We start from the raw sequence: 17,946 nt of genomic DNA on the forward strand, positions 1-17,946 counted from the left end.
TTCACACGTGGCAACATGACCTTATTATCCCCATTATATTGACAATGAAAAGCCTAGATAAAACTGTCCAGGAAGGAGAACAGTGCAGTTGTGTTGATGTTTTACATTGCTGAGTGTTTAACGGTCTGCTTATAAAAAGTTCTCAAAAATGACTGTGTAGTAAAAAAAACCAGCTGCAGCGTGTAAGATGTTAACAGTTTACACAGCATAATAAAAAGACTAACTTCTGAAAATACTAGGTTTTATTCACACCCCAGTGGTAAACAATAACCTTAATATGATTACTGGGTTTCCTTTGTAGATCACTGTCACATAAAATACAAAACCCATAGCATAAACAAGCAGACAGTTATGAACATTTAATGTGGTCTTGTTGGAAGTTAAATGAATTATACTAGTCGTCTGAAGTAGTCAAATCCAGAAATGCATCATCTCCTAGTTAGTACAAGTCACTGCCATTTCTCTAACAAGGTAATGAAGGCACAGCTAGTGCAAGCAGACAAACCCATTCAAACTACTGGGCTGAAAATACTTTGGTTGGTTTTTCAGGAGAGGATTTTCTCTAAACAAATATTGGTCTCAGTTAACAGTTCTGATAATCTTCACAGCTGCAGTCTAATGACGAAAGACTTCACAAGAACCAAACTATGTAGCGATGAATTAACATTCATGCTTTAGGGTATTTACTGCATTCTACATATTGGCAGAAAAGTATACTATTAAAATGCTAGGTAGAATGAACCTACATTTTAAACTGGTACTTGTGTGTTTTATTTCATTTTAACGAATTGTTTACTTAATTCTACCAAGAAGATACAAAACATAAGGCTGTAAGTAACTAACAGTTGTGTTTAGGCTATTACAGTGCAGGTAATCCTCAAGGCCACATACACACTGCTTCACTGCTGCTTGCATTCTGCTGGGTTTTGATCCTTCTGTTGAGGAATTAAAAAAAAAAAGTCAGAGTACAGATGTCACATCAAGTTATTTTTCTAAGCCACTTATTAAAAGCTGTCAAGCAAGTGTTTTCTAGTCTAAGAATCTTGCATCTTCTCTCCCTTATCCACACTGTGGATAATACTATACCACATTGTATTCAAATCTCTGTGCACTCAGCAAGTTAAGAATATCTTTGAATTGCCAAATTCAAGAGAATGCCTCAGTTTTGCCTTTGGGTGAGGGCTGCACTAGCCATTGGCAGCAACACAGCACTTCTAACTACGGTAGGGTGGTCTATCTTGAAAAAAAATGAGGGAAAAAGAATGGGAAAAAAAACTGGCCTGGCACAGAAATGGAAGAGGTGCCCATATACTCCAGGAGTCTTAGCCAAGGACTTTCCTTGACCCCCGTGAGCACAGGCAGCCCAAACATACAGGCTCACTGCACAGGTCATCATGTATCTGTATAATGACATGAGAGGTAATCTGGTGAGGGTAACACAAGTCCCCATCAAAGCTCCCAAGATATAAAGCCTACAGAAATAACATTTATTCCATGGTATTTATGGCTTCTATGGCCATATTTCCCAGCACCTGTCATGACCGATGTATATGCAAACCAATTCCCATCTGCACTGTTCAACAGTAGAGCCATTACGTGTGTGTCATCTGGGCTAACAGGGAAGCTAAATCTTCCTGATAAAAGGACAAAAATTCACATTAATACCAGTAGTGGAGAGCTTACTTGCTCTAATGTCATCCGTCAGGAGACAAGTCACACTTTGAAAGCCTGGTTCCTGACCTGCATAATTATTTTCAGGATTTTGTGCTTTTGTTAGATGATGGTCACTGAGATGACATGCTGAATACCCTTTGCATGTAAGTGATTGAATGAGCCACCTCTGGGGTGACGGCACTAGACTGTGATGGCATACCTGAATGAGCCAGCAGAACCTGGCCCCTAGACATCAAAAACAGGATGACTGCTAATTTGCTAGTGAGAAGTGAGAGATTACTAAAGAAAATTACAAACAATATGGTAGGGTGAGTAGTAAGATGTATATTGGATTATATGGCACACTCAGATTCAGCCTACCTAACAGTGACAGTACTTTCATTATAGTAACCGTCTCAATCAAGGACCAGTCTCAGTCAATTGTGGTGATGGAAGAACTGGCAGAGGGTGGTTTCATACCCATTCCAGTAAATGTACATGGATATACTAAGCACAGTATCTAGGGCAGTGGTTTGCAATCTTTTTTCACTTGCGGTCCCCTTTGGAAATTCACCCTGTGGTCTGCAGATCCTGAAGTCTTAAACTGAAAACTGACTGAACAGAATTCAACTATAAATGCTGCACATCTTTGGCATGGCACTGGCCACAGCGTGAGAGAGAGCCCTAAACTGTGGACTTCTATGGTAATGACAACACTTCTAGGCTTTGACCTGTAAGGTGGGGCTATTCACCTTGTTTTTCTGGTCAAAAGTATGCCTTTTCCAGCATCTGAAATTTTATTTTTGCAGTCCACAGACTGAAAGCCATTGAACTAGTGGAGAGATTGTAAATTGTCAAGTAGCTGGTAGGCCGACAATGGAGCAATGTTTGAGTTTCCAGCATCCGTTCTAAACATCTACTTAAACATAAACGGAAGTAAATGCTTAGAGCATCTTCTTGCAAGGTTATATTGGCCCCACACTGCTCAGACAGCCAAACATGAGTAAACAGATGATCTGTGAAACCATGACAGAAGCAAATCTGAGATAAAACACTTAACCCTCTACAGTCAGCCCAGCAATTGACTTTAATGACAACATTTAGTGTTACATCGACATGCAGAAGAGCTGGTGAATGAGAACATGCAGGATTGTGAGATTGCTCAGTGGGAAGTGGTAAAGCAGTCATAGTGACTGTTGTGCATTTTGGTGTGAAGCAGAAGCAAAACACCCTTAGTGACACTCCAGGTGCATGGGAGGTGTACAAAGGTAAATAATTGTTCCCTGGCTTCTCGCTGTGTGCAGCTGAAGAATTCCCATAATGGTGCATATGGAAATAACCTGTAGGTGTGTTTTAACACGTACTTGCTCTTCATCTTATCAACTTGATTCCTTCTTCACTGCCAGGCCATGTACAACCTTCTGTTTTGCTTAGTACACATCTCGCTCCCTGCGCCCCATTTTTAAGGGCCTACTAGCTTCCCACCTTCTCCTCCCACACCTTTTTAAAAAGAATCTGGCTCTACAGCAGCTACTTCTGGGGAACACCAGTGCTCAGTCCTACATCCTAATAGTGTTACCACCTTGATGACATCTTTCTCCCCTCATTTCCCTCCCCTGCCCCACCCCACACACATAGTCAGTCATCCCTATGGTCTTAAATCATAAGCCCTGGCCCTTGCCCTGTTTCTGTTCTATTTCTTGACATAGCAGCAGTAGCAACTGCCATCTTGCCATGCTGAGTGGCATAAGAGGGAAAAGATTCATTCAAGTGTGGTGTGCAGAAACGTGATAATTGATCACTTACATATACAGATAAGAATACTGAGACTGGACCTGCATAGGACTGTATGCAAGGGGCACTTGTGTATCCATTTGAACACTACTCCCTCCTCTGTGTCCCGTGCTAGGCTAAGCAACAAAACTGCTGCATCCCTCAGTTGCATCAAATAGAATTTGAAAACTTGCCACAGGCAATATCTGACCAACATACAAGGCCAAAGAGTTGGCCAATTAGCACATCCCACAGCAGGTTCATGAGCCCTACTTGTCTCAGTTTGCAAATAATCAATTTGTTGATATTTCTGTCCAGGTAGATTAAAGCAGTTCAGCAGGAAGGGCATTGTGCGCATTACTTTCCTCTCCATAACTCTTTTTCCCCCCCCATGGGCAGTGAAGGATACAGTGGAATGCAGGTGGTTGGATGCAACATGGCAAATGCTAAACAGTTTTGTTTGGCCTTATTTGATATACCATTATTGGTTTCATCTAAGCCCTGCCAGCACTGTTGAGAAGCAAGTTTGATGTATTCATATGGCCTGCTGATCTTTCAATGTGTTATGCAGAGCCATTCACCTATGCCCACTGAAGCTAGCACTCTCTTTAAATTCTTCTACAATGTGGCTGGCACTATCCTTTAACAACTCAACTTGCAAAATTGGCTGATACTGTCTGCACATTGTTTAGAGATTTCTAGCAGACAGGGAGGGAAAAGCAGAGAATTATCTATAGGTTTCTGCTTCTGTGTATCTGCAATGAGAGCATCCCTAGTACCTGTCCATTTCAGAGTATCCCATCCCCATCATTTAGCTTTTGCAGATCAGAGTAGATATTACCATATTGTGGGTGACTAATAGCACTGGTCCAAAAATGATAATGGATATTTCCCATTATAATCTTGCATTTTTATAACACATCATATGTTCTCCCCAAAATGATACAGTTGCCTTTGTCTGATACGTATTTTCTTTTTCTGCAATATTTCTTCTGCAACTAGCCTGAGCAGGCATCATGTAACGAATATAACCAGCTACCCACTGTCATCCGAGTAACAGTGATGTTTCTAATGTCATGTATATTTGATTTTGAGTGGGAACCAAACTTACTAATGACCTGGCTTGGCTTCTTGATCACTGCTTATGGCCCTAAAAGTAGCTGGATAAATGCTACCTACTATGAAAACTAGGGTTCAAAAATCCCAGTGGCTCATCTAGAATAAAGGAGCTAATGTAGAGCAAGAGGATGAGTTTTCCGATGTCCAGTACTTTCCAAACTAAGCTATGAGAATTCACATAAATTTGGGAGTATGCAAAACAGAGGATTAACAATCCCTGCTGCACATCCATATTGTCCTCTTGTCATCCCGAAGTCTCTGCTCTCTAGGGAGTAAACATTTGTATTGTTCCCCTTTTTTGGGTGAAGACATACAGGGGAAGACTGGAATGAGATGGGCTCTTAGCCAAGCAAAATATTCCCTGCCAAAGGGAGTGTTTACATCCAACTGCATGTTAGCAGGAAAGCTACACCTAGTTTTCTTTAGAGCACTGTTGTAGGTTCTGCTCAGTACAGGAGGACAATCATCTCCAGGGAAGACAGCCCAAATCCTCTCCTTACTCTTAAGTCTTAAAATACAGCTTCAGCCCCACTCAAGAAATTTCACCCAAGTGAAAGGATATGTTCTCATTGATAGTGCAACCAAATGCAGGCTATACTTTAAGTCACAGAGAATAGCAAAAATAAATAAATATATAAGCGACAAACTCACCCAACTAAATCAAAGATTTTAACAGCCCTCATTTAAGATAAGTTGTATTTTCTTTAACTTATGAATAGGAAAGCTTTTAGTTGCCGAAAAAAGGGTTGATGATGTATATTTTTAAACACTCATTTTGTCATAATACTTCTAACTTCTTTAAAAAAGATCCATGGCCACATTTAAAAAAAGTTATTAAAACAAAAATTAGAGTGACAATGTTGCTCAGCAGGTCTTAGAAGGTAAAAAGTGGAGTATTAAAACCATCTGAGAGAGCAGTTTAGTCAAAAGCATGTTTGTTACAGGAATTATGAATTGCATATTGCAGATTAATTAAAGCAACAATTTAATTGTGTAATCTTAATTAAATACATTAATTGTTACTACTCACCTTCGGGTCATAATCTGGATCATTTTCTTCATCTGCTTCTTCCTCCCCTTCCTGAAAGATAGAAAGTATCAATTAGAAATTGCTCTTGTTCAGATTAAACACATATGTAACAGGTTAAATGTTCTTCTGATGTTTTATAAGTTTTTTTTATAATAAGTTTTCATAATGCAGAAATGAAAAGAACTTGAATGAGGTATCTTAGTGTTTACCCATACTCAGCTTTTAGAGTAAATTTCTACACTGCATTTAGGATAAAGCTCTACTCTTAAATATACTTGTGCCACTAGTACAAATCTGAGGGCAGACTAATATCTGGCATATTTGCTTTTACTACCACCTGAGACTTACATTTATAAAACATCTGAATCAATAATGTTTTATATAGATTGGAGAAATACTGAAGCATTTTTGTCACTCACAATTAACTAAACAAGAAACATAAGTAACTTGCCAATTGCTCAGCTACCATTCCATTCCAAAATGAAGTATTCATGTGTCATTTTACTCACCTAACCCATTTTGTAACTCACCTCATCATCTGCCTCCTCACCTTCTTCATCATACTAAGAGAGAAAAAAAAATTCATTGTACAATGTTGTAAACACTATCATCCTAGATCTTAAGCAGTTATGTGGAAGCCAAAGAATTTCCATAGTAAAATTAAGTACATTGTTTTTCAAAGGGGGCATTTACGTTAGTTTAGCTTTGTCAAAAAACTTTTCTAGATCTGGGTTACAGTGATCAATATCATTAATACTGAAGCCATTTTTTTGAGCAGATAATTTAAAATAAGCTTTAACAAAGACAGCTGTCTCCTACTTTAAGGATAACACTTAACTATGAGTAAGTTTTAACATTCATTTTGCACGTATATGTATATATTTCATTAAAGGCAGAGTTGAAAGCCACACCTATTACAAATGTCTGACACCCCCTAACAAGACCACATTTTCAGTTGCTTATATACTGCAAAACTAATTGCCTGGGTTGAAATTTTCCAAGTTGAGTGTCAGCCTCAGGATAATTTTTTTAAAGAATGCAGTTAGATGGAGATACAGTTTTGTCCATGTTAATAAATTACAGTGATTTTTTCTTTGAATAGCTCTCAAAGTTCTGGAGCAGGGATTTGAAATTTGGCAGGGGTGTTCCAGGGATATGTCTTTTTGTGCCTCCATGACAAATATACCCAAATTTGACCAAGTTATAAGTCTGTGAAAAACTGAAGCTTGCACACACTCAGTCAAGACTTGCTGGAGTTTAACAAATAGAATTTCCAAAGATTGTCTTCACTGAGTATGGCTCAAGCTTCACAGTTTCTAGCGCTGACCAGACTGCACGTGCCATTCCACAGAGCAAGTTCCAGATCAGAGCTACAGGAGTGAGGCTGAACTTTCCCTGGAAGTGCTGCTCCACACTGGAATTTGGGGAGAGGTGAGAGAGAGAGAAAAATCACTGGAACGAGGGCAGGAGGCCTCTTACCCATCCTCCTCAGCAGAGGTGCTTAGGAAATGGTCTAACTTGAATGCAGAGGGGAACAAAAGCTGGACTGAGGATCAGAGGAGGAGACAGAGACAGAGAGAGACAGAGACAGAGAGAGACAATCTGGTGATACAGGGATTGCAAGCCAGGGGATGGGGAACACGGATTGGACAAGGGACTAGGGTTTGTGCAGGGAGAACTGGAACAGCAAGGAGGAAGGCAAGGATAGGGTGGGGGAAAAGGGAGAGTCAGCTTACAGGGTGGACAGGGTAAATAGATAGAAAAGAGTTTGTGCCTTGTAGAGCGCAATCCCCTTCTCGAATCAGGAAAGAAACCCAAGATTGAATGTCACCATTCTTCCAGTGTCACAGGTGAGCTCACACCATTGTGTGAAGAGTCATGCCCTGATGGCATAGAGTCAATGTCATATTCCTCCATACCTTTAAGGCTTGGTCTACATCTAAAACTTAGCTACATCTTTCAGCACTGTAAAAAAGTACACACACTGTGTGAAACAGTTCAGTCAACCTTACCCCCCACAATGTAGATGCAATTAGACTGACTGAAGAATTCTGTTAACCTAGCTACTGTTTCCCAGAAAGATTATTTACCACAGTAACCGAGAAACTCCTTCTGTTGCTGTAGCAAGTGTCTATACTACAAGTGCTACAGGAGAGCAAATACAGTTGTGCTGGTGTAGTACTTGTAGTGTAGACATATCGTAGAGTGGCCACTACTGCCCTCCGTGGCTTTTGTAACACAATGTAGGGGGGCCTCCCCTGAACAGAGCTGGAAGTACCTAGACAGTAGATTCATGCACAAAATCCCACAAACACTACTAAAGCTACAGAAATCTTATACATTAGGAGTCTTAAATATTAAGAGTATTGTTTGAGCATAATTTAGACAGTTTAAAAACATAACTTACATCATCATCATCATCTTCAATAGCTTCCCCTGTAAAGTACAATACTGATCGTGGGACTATACGCTCACGTAAAAAGTGGCCGATTTCAAAATCTGCAGCAAGGATTGCTTCAGCATCATCATCCTGCACATGACATTAAAAGAAACACAGTCAAGTAGTAAATTCATAACTCATTTGTTTTAGGAGTCTGAACACAAACTAATGTCACACTGATGTGACCAGATATTCAAAAGAGTTCAGCTCAATGGGACTATGTTCAGGGATTCTGACATTTATTGGATCATAACTAAGGGACAACTTGCAAACTAGGGTAAACAATGTATGCGTTTGCACACATTAAAAAAAGCAACCTGTGAAAAGAGTCTCTGAAATTCTGTGCAAATTAACACAGAAACCTAAAGACATTAAGTTCCTTCATTAAGTCAAATTTTTCACCAAGACTTGTATTAAAAAGAAAGTTTCCCCATTTCCCCAATGTTTAGCTTCTCCAGATCATGTTAGGGTTCTTCACAATCTTCCTAAAATTCTATTAAGCACTAAAAATCCCTTGAATATCTTACAAATACATTAATATCTGAATGCTTTAAGGACTCACAGCTTACTCCTAAGGTATGTCTCTGCCAATTAATTCAGCTACAGTGATAGTAATATTTCACCCATAATTCAGTTAACATGATATTTAAGTTACATTTACACTGACAACCCAATGAGATGGGTACAACACTTAAAGTTCACTCCTGTTAGCAGACTCGGGTAAATGGAACTCTACTGGTTTACATCTGAAAAACTAATTTTAAAAAAAAAAAGTGTTTAAAATGAAAGAAAAAAGGGTGTAAGATGCCAAAACACCTATGGACTGAGTTTACACTAGTTGTGGAGTTTCTGGCAGCATATTCAGAGTCTCTGGTGATAAAAGCAGATCCATTATATAAAAAGCATAATCTACACTCGTGTGTGTCTTGAAAACCTTTTCTCATATTTTGTCATGTAGATGAGGCTTTTTCTGTAAAGCTTCCCACGACTGGTAGCCAAGTGAACAGTAGAGCTGAAAAAGCATTTGTGGACACCTGAGACTTCCCCAGTTTTAGCAGTGGTGGAAATGGTAAGTGGATAGAGTAGACACAGCACTTCTGGGGTAACTAGATAAGTAGGTTAATTAAATCTGTCTCCTTTGGAGATTGTAGTTCAAGTCAGTTTAACACTCATCTTAGGTTGGTATTCTTGGTTCCTCCTCACCTTCATGAGCCCCAAGTTTATTCAAATTTTAACATTTACAAGACAACTCCAGTTTATCTTTCACAAGTATGAACAAGCCCAAAATATACTAATTACAACTCTTAGTAGTAAGAATGCTCTTATCCAACCTGAATATCTCTTCCCATAAAGTAAGCCAGAATATATGCTAAACAGTATTTACTAGAGAAGAGTGTTCCTTATTACATGCAGAAATAGGTAGAATAGTTTAATATCCTCCCAAATTATAGCTGAAGTAGCATACATTCTTTCCAAATTTGGTGTATTGAATTTCTTCTTCAACTTACCAGGTCTCCACTTTCAGGAACTGTAAGAAAGAGAGAAAATAAAATAAGTACCAGTAATTTTGAAGATACTACATATAATTCATTGCAAATGAATCCAGACAATACTTACCTTCAGGAGGACTAAAGAAATTGAAGAAAGAATCATTGGAGACAGTTTTTGTCACTGTTCTAACTGTCCCACGTCCCTTGTGTTTCTGCTTCTTTTTGATTGTTTTCAAAGTAACATTTTTTCCTTTTTTCCAGTCTATTTGGCACCTGTAAGAAATAAGGAAAATAGCTATCAGATTGGGATATGCTTACAACTTCACATTGTTTTTACATACTAAAGTTACCACTAGTCTAAGGATATAGTTAATAATTATTTAAGTACAGCCAATTGAATATTTTTAAAGTGATCTTGAAAATTATTATGTATTTAGAGAACACACTGAGCTAGTCATAACTCTCACGGGTAGTTCATTTTGAGGTATATCACTCATTCTACTTCCAAAATTCCTTCCAATCCAGAGATGTCCACCCCACACACTTTTCTTGTTGAAAATATTTCTATCAGAAATAAAGAAAATAAACTGAGCTTACAGAAAAGTATCCCATAGCATTTATTTCCTGCATGAATAATTTTTTGGGCCCCTCATATTACATTTCACTTTTAAGCCTTGGAAGGTGGAAGGATAAGAGCATAGCTCAATTTTACTTTAGAACAAGACTAGCAAGCACTATAATTTTGAACAACATTGAGCAAGACTATGAAAGAAATCCCTATCCCATGAACCTTGTCGACACTGACCAGGTGTCACTTTCCTTCCATGAATCATGGACATGCTGCATGGACAAAGTACATTTTCAGAAACAATTTGAATAGGGGGCAGTAATTTAAATTGGCACCAGTGATGGTGTGAGGGCTTTTCAATCAAAGGCTACAAAAAAGGTTGAAACATGAAAAACACAACCAAATATGTTAATGATACCAGGTTAGGGTGGAGGAGAAAACGGAGGAAAATGAGAAGAAGGAAATATAGCTGTGACAGAGGTATGCCGAGTCTGAGAAGGCTAAGAATTGTTACTTGCTAATGTAATGACTGCCTGCAAAGCAGCACACTTGCTTACAGGTGGGATCATGGCACTTAGTAATCATTGGAACTATCTACAATGTATGCAACCTGCCAAGGACAGCAAGGGACAAACTCCACTCAAGTTCATTTACTTAGCTTCTTTCATTAAGACCCCAAAAAAGTTGGGAAGGAAGGCAGGGAGCTCAGGTAAACAAAAATCAAGTCAGTAAGTATTCATTCTTGAAGCACTGATTGCATTGATCTCCATATCTGATGAACATTGCAGGTGATCCTAGACAGAGTTAAGTTTGAGGAGTCTCAATTTAACAATTATTATAGGATTGTCCTCCTGAACTGTGTATTTGATCTAGAAAAATCAATTCAAGGAATGATGCTATATAAAATTTAGAAAGAATAATGGTTCAATCCATTAGAGAGAAGACATTCAGAGTGTCAACATATTAACTCTATTCATGGGTATAGGAGCCAGTTTTTTTGCTGTTTACACAACTGCACAGGTGTTTTGAGGTTGTGGTTGTACTAAAGAGCTGCTGGAGCTTCACGTACCCTGCATTTATGCCCCTATCGTCCTTCCCCCCAAAGTTAACAAGGTTCTGACCATAGTTGCCTAGTACATTGTCTGAAATTTTAGAGCTGATTGGATGCAGTGTTCAAAAGTCAGCCAATGTCATGCATAGCCAAACACAGAAATCCCAGCAAGTTGAATCGAAGACCATTGTTTGAATGTAAGTATAATAAATACGTACCTGCCTTGAGTGCAGGGGACTGGATTAGATGATCTCTCGAGGTCCCTTCCAGTTCTATGACTGCAAGCTCAGCCAAATATTCAAGAAGAGCCATCAAAAGGTGGTTAACTACTTTAAAAATTCCATATTAACACACTTACCCTGTACAACCCATAATTTCTGGTCCATCAAAGGAGAAGGGATCTGAATCATCTGGCTCTGATCTCATTCTGTATGATTTTGTCAACATTTCATTTGTGAAGAAGTCATTTGATTCAAAGTGAAATTCTAACGTGAAACTCTAAAAACAATTGCCGGAAGACAGTGGCATTAGCAACAGAGCAATATTTACCCATCTTTAAATTCCAAATCATGGATTAACACCTAATAGCCAAGAATCAGATATCCTAAATCAACGTACACCTGTCTTCCAGTAATAAAGTGGTTTACTCAATGTCAATTCTGCCCAATATATGAGACTCAAAATTCTAACACAATTTCTATCTCCAAATTACAATAAATTTAAAAAAAGTTTTCTTAATTTAATACTGGCATCTAGGTTTATGATTTTCATCTTCTGCCTCATACATTTTGAAGTGAGATCACTCGATAAACAGTGATCTGCGTGCTATAATGTAGTGCTAAGCCTCTAGACTACTACAGAAATAATTAGCCATTTTAACTTCTTTGCAAACCACAATTTCTTGCAAGCAACATAGGTAATCAGTTCAAGGACATAATTATCAGCAACTACATTTTTGAACTTGTGTCCAGATCTGAAAGTGAAACTCCTAGATGCAAATACTCACTAAAGCTAGGTTTTGTACCTAATTGATTAAACTATCATAATACAAGAGATATGTGGTCATTTTATATACAACTGTATTAGCAGTAGGCTAGTGCCATTTCTCACTATGAACAAACTAAAAATTCTTCAGAATCCAAAAGGCACCATCAAATATTTGGCAGGCAAAGACCACCACCATGTCCCCAGTGTCAAATGCAGAAATACACAGTTTGTCTAAGATGTTAAGCTTACCATAGGCTGACCGGCTTCTGAGAACTTCACTTTAATATCTTTTAAATGTTTCAGGATAGGTTCATCATGTTCCTTTAAATAAAATGATTTTAAAATCAATGCCTAGCTTTTTTCATACGAAAAGCATCTGAGTTAAGCTAGTTACAAAATAAAAAATGCATTGGGGTGCAAGGGGCACAAATATATTTAGTATTTGTTTCACAGTAGCTAAGAACCTGCAATAGGCATTTGAAACTATTTTACACAATTATTTGACCAGCAGAGGGCAACAGTAAAGTAATAAATAGGCACAGTAAATAATTTCAATTATATAAGCATCCTCAATCTTATTCAATCACGAAAGGCAATTTCTCATAACTTGATATGCATTTCATCACTAAATATGTGAAGACCTGTGTAAGGAATGTAACTGGCAACTAAAGAATAAGATGTGTCAGGCTGAACAGGTGTGGGAGCACGGTACATCATTCCATTGACAAGGTACCAAAACAGCCAAATCATATCACTATATCCACAACTTCTAGGAGCACACCAGTACAAATTTTATAACTTATGATTATATTTAACTTTAGGTCACCACCTACCTGAACCATATCACTAAGCAAGTCAACATTCTTAAATACTGTCAGCCAAAACTCAGGAATTCCTTTAGGGTCTTCCTTTTCTTCATCTTTTTTCTCCTCTTCAAGCTTGGCCTTCTCTTTCATTTCCTCCTTGATAAAATAAAAATGTTAAACTTTCTAAAATTTAACAAGAGTTTTAGCAGGGCGCTGGACTAGACTCCCTGAGGTTCCTTCCCACCCTGATATTCTATGATTCTATCACAAGTACCAAATATTCAATTAAAGCACATCATTTTATGATAAAGTCAGTGTGCCCATAATGAAAACTCAAAATTCACAGCTACTTTATAGGAGTTACAAAAAGCTATTATGAGAATTTCATTGCTGGCATTTTAAATTTTGCTACAGTATTGGGTCTTGCATAGTGTGTTAAAGCTTGAAATATGCCATCAATTATTCTCTTCTGATACAGTGGAGATACTCACTGAAATTTCCTCTTCAGCATCTGCTTTCCATTCACATTCTTCCTCTGTAGGTTCGTAAGTTGCATTGATGATTTCACTTCGCTGGAAAATAAAACCATGAAGTCTTTCAGGTTTACTGTTGTATGTTTTTGCAATTAGTAAAGTTACTGTAATCCAAGCTCTCCCTTTGGGGAATGCATTCCATTTGCTTCTTGACCTCATCTGCCACTCAACAGTAACATTACACTTTACTCCATGCCCCTTCAAAATAACCACCGAGGTCCTGAGACCCTTAATCACACTAGTTACTCTCATGGGTGGTCCTATTGGACTCAATTCACTCATGGGATTAAGGGGTTCACATCTGGCCCACATAGGACTGTAACACCATATAGCTACAGATATGCACCACTGATGTTTATTCCCATTATAATCCTTTCTGTTGGGATTTTACTTAAGTAGATCTTAAAAATAAAGTCAAATTAGCACAGTTGTTACCTTATCAAACAAAGGTTGATAGAGAGCAGCATACTTTCTTTCCAGCTCATGAACTTCCTCGTAGAACTTTGCTTCTATCTGTGCACACTTAACTTGAAGGTTCTTGAGCGCATTCACCCGTCTCTTAACTACCTTAGGCAAGCTGAAAGTTTCAGTTATACAGTATTATGATTACTATTAACAGAAGTGTTCCATAAAACACACTGACCCCCTTCTCAATCACTCCCTGCCCATCCCATAGCCATCTTACATAGTACAGATTGGTTTTGTGTTATGCTATATTACAATACTTTTCATACTTAAGCTTTTGACAGAAGAACAACTGAGAACATAACTCACTATTTCATGCTGATTCGGCATTAATGCAAATGCGTAAACTAATCTGAGGTTTCATTAAGGCTAGAGGCAAAGCATTCCAAAGAACCGAGACAAACGTTAAGTTCTATTACATAAGGTTTGCTTAAAGATCCTAAGCAATAATGTTAGGCTGCTCTCTAAATAGTAGAGTATTAACTGAATTTAAAGTAATTTAAAGTAAATGATTGTCAGGATAGTGTTTTTTAATCCCTGCAAAGATGGTCCAACACATCAAGATGGCAAGCGACTTTTTTTCTATTTCATTAGAGAAAATCAAGTAACGTCAGGATTTACATCTATATTTTAGGTAGTTGAAAGCCAAGAGGCTGGTGCAACATTTCAGAACATATTATATAATATTCCCATGAATTAAAAAGATTTTTCCTAGACAGACCAATGTATTAAGTAAACATGTTGGAAAAAAAAGTGTTGAAGTGACACTGATAAGATACACTAAGTAGCTGAAACCCCTCGAGCTCTTCGCTTTATGTGTAATCAACTGGATGCTCTCCTTACATCTGGGCTCCAATGACGATATAACATTAAAACATTAAGGCCCGGCTATAGCTGAGGTGGATAAAGTCCAGCTTCTGGTGAGATGGGTTGCAAAGCTGGCCTCCAAGTTTCTCCCATCCTGGACTGGAGGTACACTGGCCCAGTCACCCAGCATTAGGCTACATCAAGCTCTCTAAATTACACCGGCTAGCCGCAGTTGGCTGCCCAGGGGCTGATCAGCAGAATGTATGGTAGTCCCAGCTTTGCCCTCTAAACTGACATAAGAATGCAGGGTATCAGAGCCTATATACCACAGGATCCTGTTATGCTGCAGTGATCTTCCTGGGGCCACTTACACTGGCTCCATGCCTATGTCCCAATGGCAGAGGAGCACAAAGTGGCCATGCCACAACCGAGGATCTGAACTCAAGTATTTTATGCAAACTTTATGAAAAAAAATGTACATTACTTGAATCAGAGAACGATAGGGTATATTCTCAAGGATGGTGCTCAATTTGTAAGAATTATACACAGTGATATTTTTATGTTTAAGAGCACAAAATTAAATTTTGCCATTTACTCAGTGTATGGCTATCCAAACTGGATAGCACCCTGAGCTACCCCCCTGCCTGCACACAGACCCTGCTACTCCATCCCTGCACCATGAGCAGTTTTCAAAAAAACTTTTTGATCTGAGTTCCCCCTTTAAGTTATTTTTTTGCTTGCATCCCCTCACAGTCCAGAGAGGCTGGGTGGCCTCCCGAGTAAGTCAGGGGGTGAGCTCCGCACAGCGGGGTCCAGACTCGAGCCCTGCCAGCTCGTCCCTCCAAATAGAAGTAAAACTACACCTATGCCTAAGGACTTCCCTGGTCTGGAGCTTCCCCATCCACACAACCCCTGCTGGGCCCTGGCATTTTATAGCATGTTGAGCGGGGCCTCAGCGAGAAAAAGGTTGAGAACCCCGGAGAAAAAGAGTATTATTTACTCAATACAGGACAAAGCAAAAAGTTAAAACCCTTCCATTGCCATCCTATCAGTGACAAAATAGTGATTTCATGATTGGATATTTTAAAATTTGGAAGACTGTCTACCCAAAAGGAGTATGTAGCTAAAGTTATTTTAGGAACTAGAAAAGATTGAGCGCATTAGCATTTGCCTACTTTATTAAAGAAGTGGGCCATATTGATCAGAACAGACAATAACCAGAAAGCTTTTATTCTTCTTCTCACCTTCAGCTTTAAGAAGGGAGAGACAACTGAAGGCACTGTTAAGCACTGGATGTGACTCAATTAAGTAGTTTGACAACTTAAGTATCTAGCACTGCTTTACTCATATTGTATTACTTACAGGTTCCGAGACTATTGCAACACTAGCTTAGTTTTAAAATGCAAAATTGCCACCCTTCCTCACCATCATTCTGAGGGTTGACAAGAATGTACCACCCCTACTACTAAGATATCTATTAACAACATCGAACAAGAGAGTTTCCCATAGGTCACCAATAATTCGGCAGCAAGCTTTTGCTGAAGCAGAGGTCTGCAGTATGCAATACCAAACAAACTTATTCATGAAGGTTCAGAAAAAAGTTTAGCCACTCAATGACATTTACATTCAGTTATATTCCTTTCATAAGTTCTAAAAGAGATGTTCCAAAATTTAAGGTCAAATTTATCATTAATACTCCACTGCAATTTCAATTTGAAGGAATGGTACAGTGGAAAAAAAAAATCAAAAGGTTAGTTGTGTAAAGATGTTAATAGAAAAATGTTAGAAAGAATTCTTTTGAGACAGCATATGATAAGCACTCATTTGATGTCACTGACTAGAGTAACATTTTGCAAGAGTCTAAGGACACTGGACAGGTGCTAGGACCTGTCCATATAAGCATCAAGAAACAAATACATACATCTGTTTCTCTGCATCAGAGGCTGTCAGGCTAATATTGGACACCTAATGCAAATTCAAGCCAGAGTAATTTAATGCAGATTAACCCCTTTTACATGAGCATCTGGGTTCCTTAGTATAAATCATATTGAATATAAAAGTAAAATGCAGAACTGCTAGTGCCAATTAATTTCAAACTTCAACTGAGATTTATATGTACATTATCTTTACATGCTTTGTCCTTTCACACAGGAAGTGTCACCTATAAGCAGTTTTATAAAAGAATTATGCAATAGCTCCAAAGAGAGGCAACAGGTCCAAAAGAATCACAGCTGAAGGAAAAAACAGATACAAGATGACACCCAGTTAGCACTTGGTCCTCTGAATGCAAAAGAATGTTATGAATGCATGGTCAAAGGAGAAGCAGGGCAAGTCTCCTCAGGTTTGTCTGACCTACAGAAAGACTTTAAAATCAGCTTGTGGAGTCAAGCTTCATTGGAATTAGTATTAACATGGACAGAGGAGCAACTGACTGGTTGCAACAGAACTAGTAATACCTAGACTTGGCCAAATAGAATGCTTTTCCATCTGAAAATGCCAATTTGTCAAAACCTAAACATTCCACAGGAATGTATTGATTTCAACTGAATTTTAACAGAACTTGCAATGGAAGCTTGCTTGGTTTCCTGCCAGCTTGCTTGCCTGATCAGCTCCTCAGCAGCCTGGACTTCCAAATTGGGCTTCTGGGAGCCCCAACTCTGAGGCAGCCTGAGCTGCCTATAGCCTCAAACATTCTGAAAAGGTTGAAACAATGTTCCCACTTTTTCCACAACAGAATTTTGAAATTCTTGTTCTTTGCAGAAAGTTTCAAAATTGTTTTTACCTGTTTTGAATAGAGGGGATTTTTGAAGTTCCCCGTGGACAAGGTATTCCCATTTCTGGCAAGCTCTTAAACAAAAGGCTAACTTGTAGCCTGTTTACAAAAAATAATCATTTGGGGTGGTCCACAGTACGCATCAGCCCTTTAGAGGAAATCAAATTAAAACATTATTTGAAAAAGACTTTGCTTCTCCCATTAGGCTTGTTGCAAGCCTCACCTGCTTATTCTCATTCTTGATGGATTATAAGGAGCATACATGGACAGAGGAGTTAACAGGATTTTTAGCCTTAAGTTTCATACCAGCTGGACAGCACAAGGGGATAAACAGTAGTCCTTTAAACAAGACCCACCAACCAGTGGCAGCTTGTGTCTCACCTCAGGAAGAGATCTGGAAAGGTTTGGGAGGCATACTGCTAATATCTGTCAGTCAGGGTTTGGTATGGGA

General features: G+C 38.6%; 1 protein-coding gene across 8 annotated transcripts in view; it reads right to left on the reverse strand.

Moving 5' to 3' along the window:
* Positions 1 to 224: 224 nt before the first annotated feature.
* NAP1L1 (nucleosome assembly protein 1 like 1) overlaps positions 225 to 17,946 on the reverse strand; it is a 51,347-nt gene continuing 33,625 nt past the window's right edge. For 7 of the 8 annotated variants that reach the window (XM_050935627.1, XM_050935624.1, XM_050935622.1 and 4 more), the window contains 11 exons: positions 13,886 to 14,027; positions 13,409 to 13,489; positions 12,945 to 13,073; positions 12,361 to 12,432; positions 11,483 to 11,622; positions 9,633 to 9,778; positions 9,524 to 9,543; positions 7,983 to 8,105; positions 6,106 to 6,138; positions 5,576 to 5,626; positions 225 to 935 (listed from right to left, as the gene is read on the reverse strand). In XM_050935627.1, coding sequence (XP_050791584.1) covers positions 900 to 935; positions 5,576 to 5,626; positions 6,106 to 6,138; positions 7,983 to 8,105; positions 9,524 to 9,543; positions 9,633 to 9,778; positions 11,483 to 11,622; positions 12,361 to 12,432; positions 12,945 to 13,073; positions 13,409 to 13,489; positions 13,886 to 14,027 — 973 coding nt within the window. In that variant the 3' untranslated portion in view covers positions 225 to 899. The remainder of the gene's footprint in view (positions 936 to 5,575; positions 5,627 to 6,105; positions 6,139 to 7,982; positions 8,106 to 9,523; positions 9,544 to 9,632; positions 9,779 to 11,482; positions 11,623 to 12,360; positions 12,433 to 12,944; positions 13,074 to 13,408; positions 13,490 to 13,885; positions 14,028 to 17,946) is intronic. The other variant, XM_050935619.1, reaches the window with a different exon arrangement.

The sequence above is a fragment of the Gopherus flavomarginatus genome, chromosome 1 (assembly GCF_025201925.1).
Source record: "Gopherus flavomarginatus isolate rGopFla2 chromosome 1, rGopFla2.mat.asm, whole genome shotgun sequence".
Taxonomy (NCBI): domain Eukaryota; kingdom Metazoa; phylum Chordata; order Testudines; family Testudinidae; genus Gopherus; species Gopherus flavomarginatus.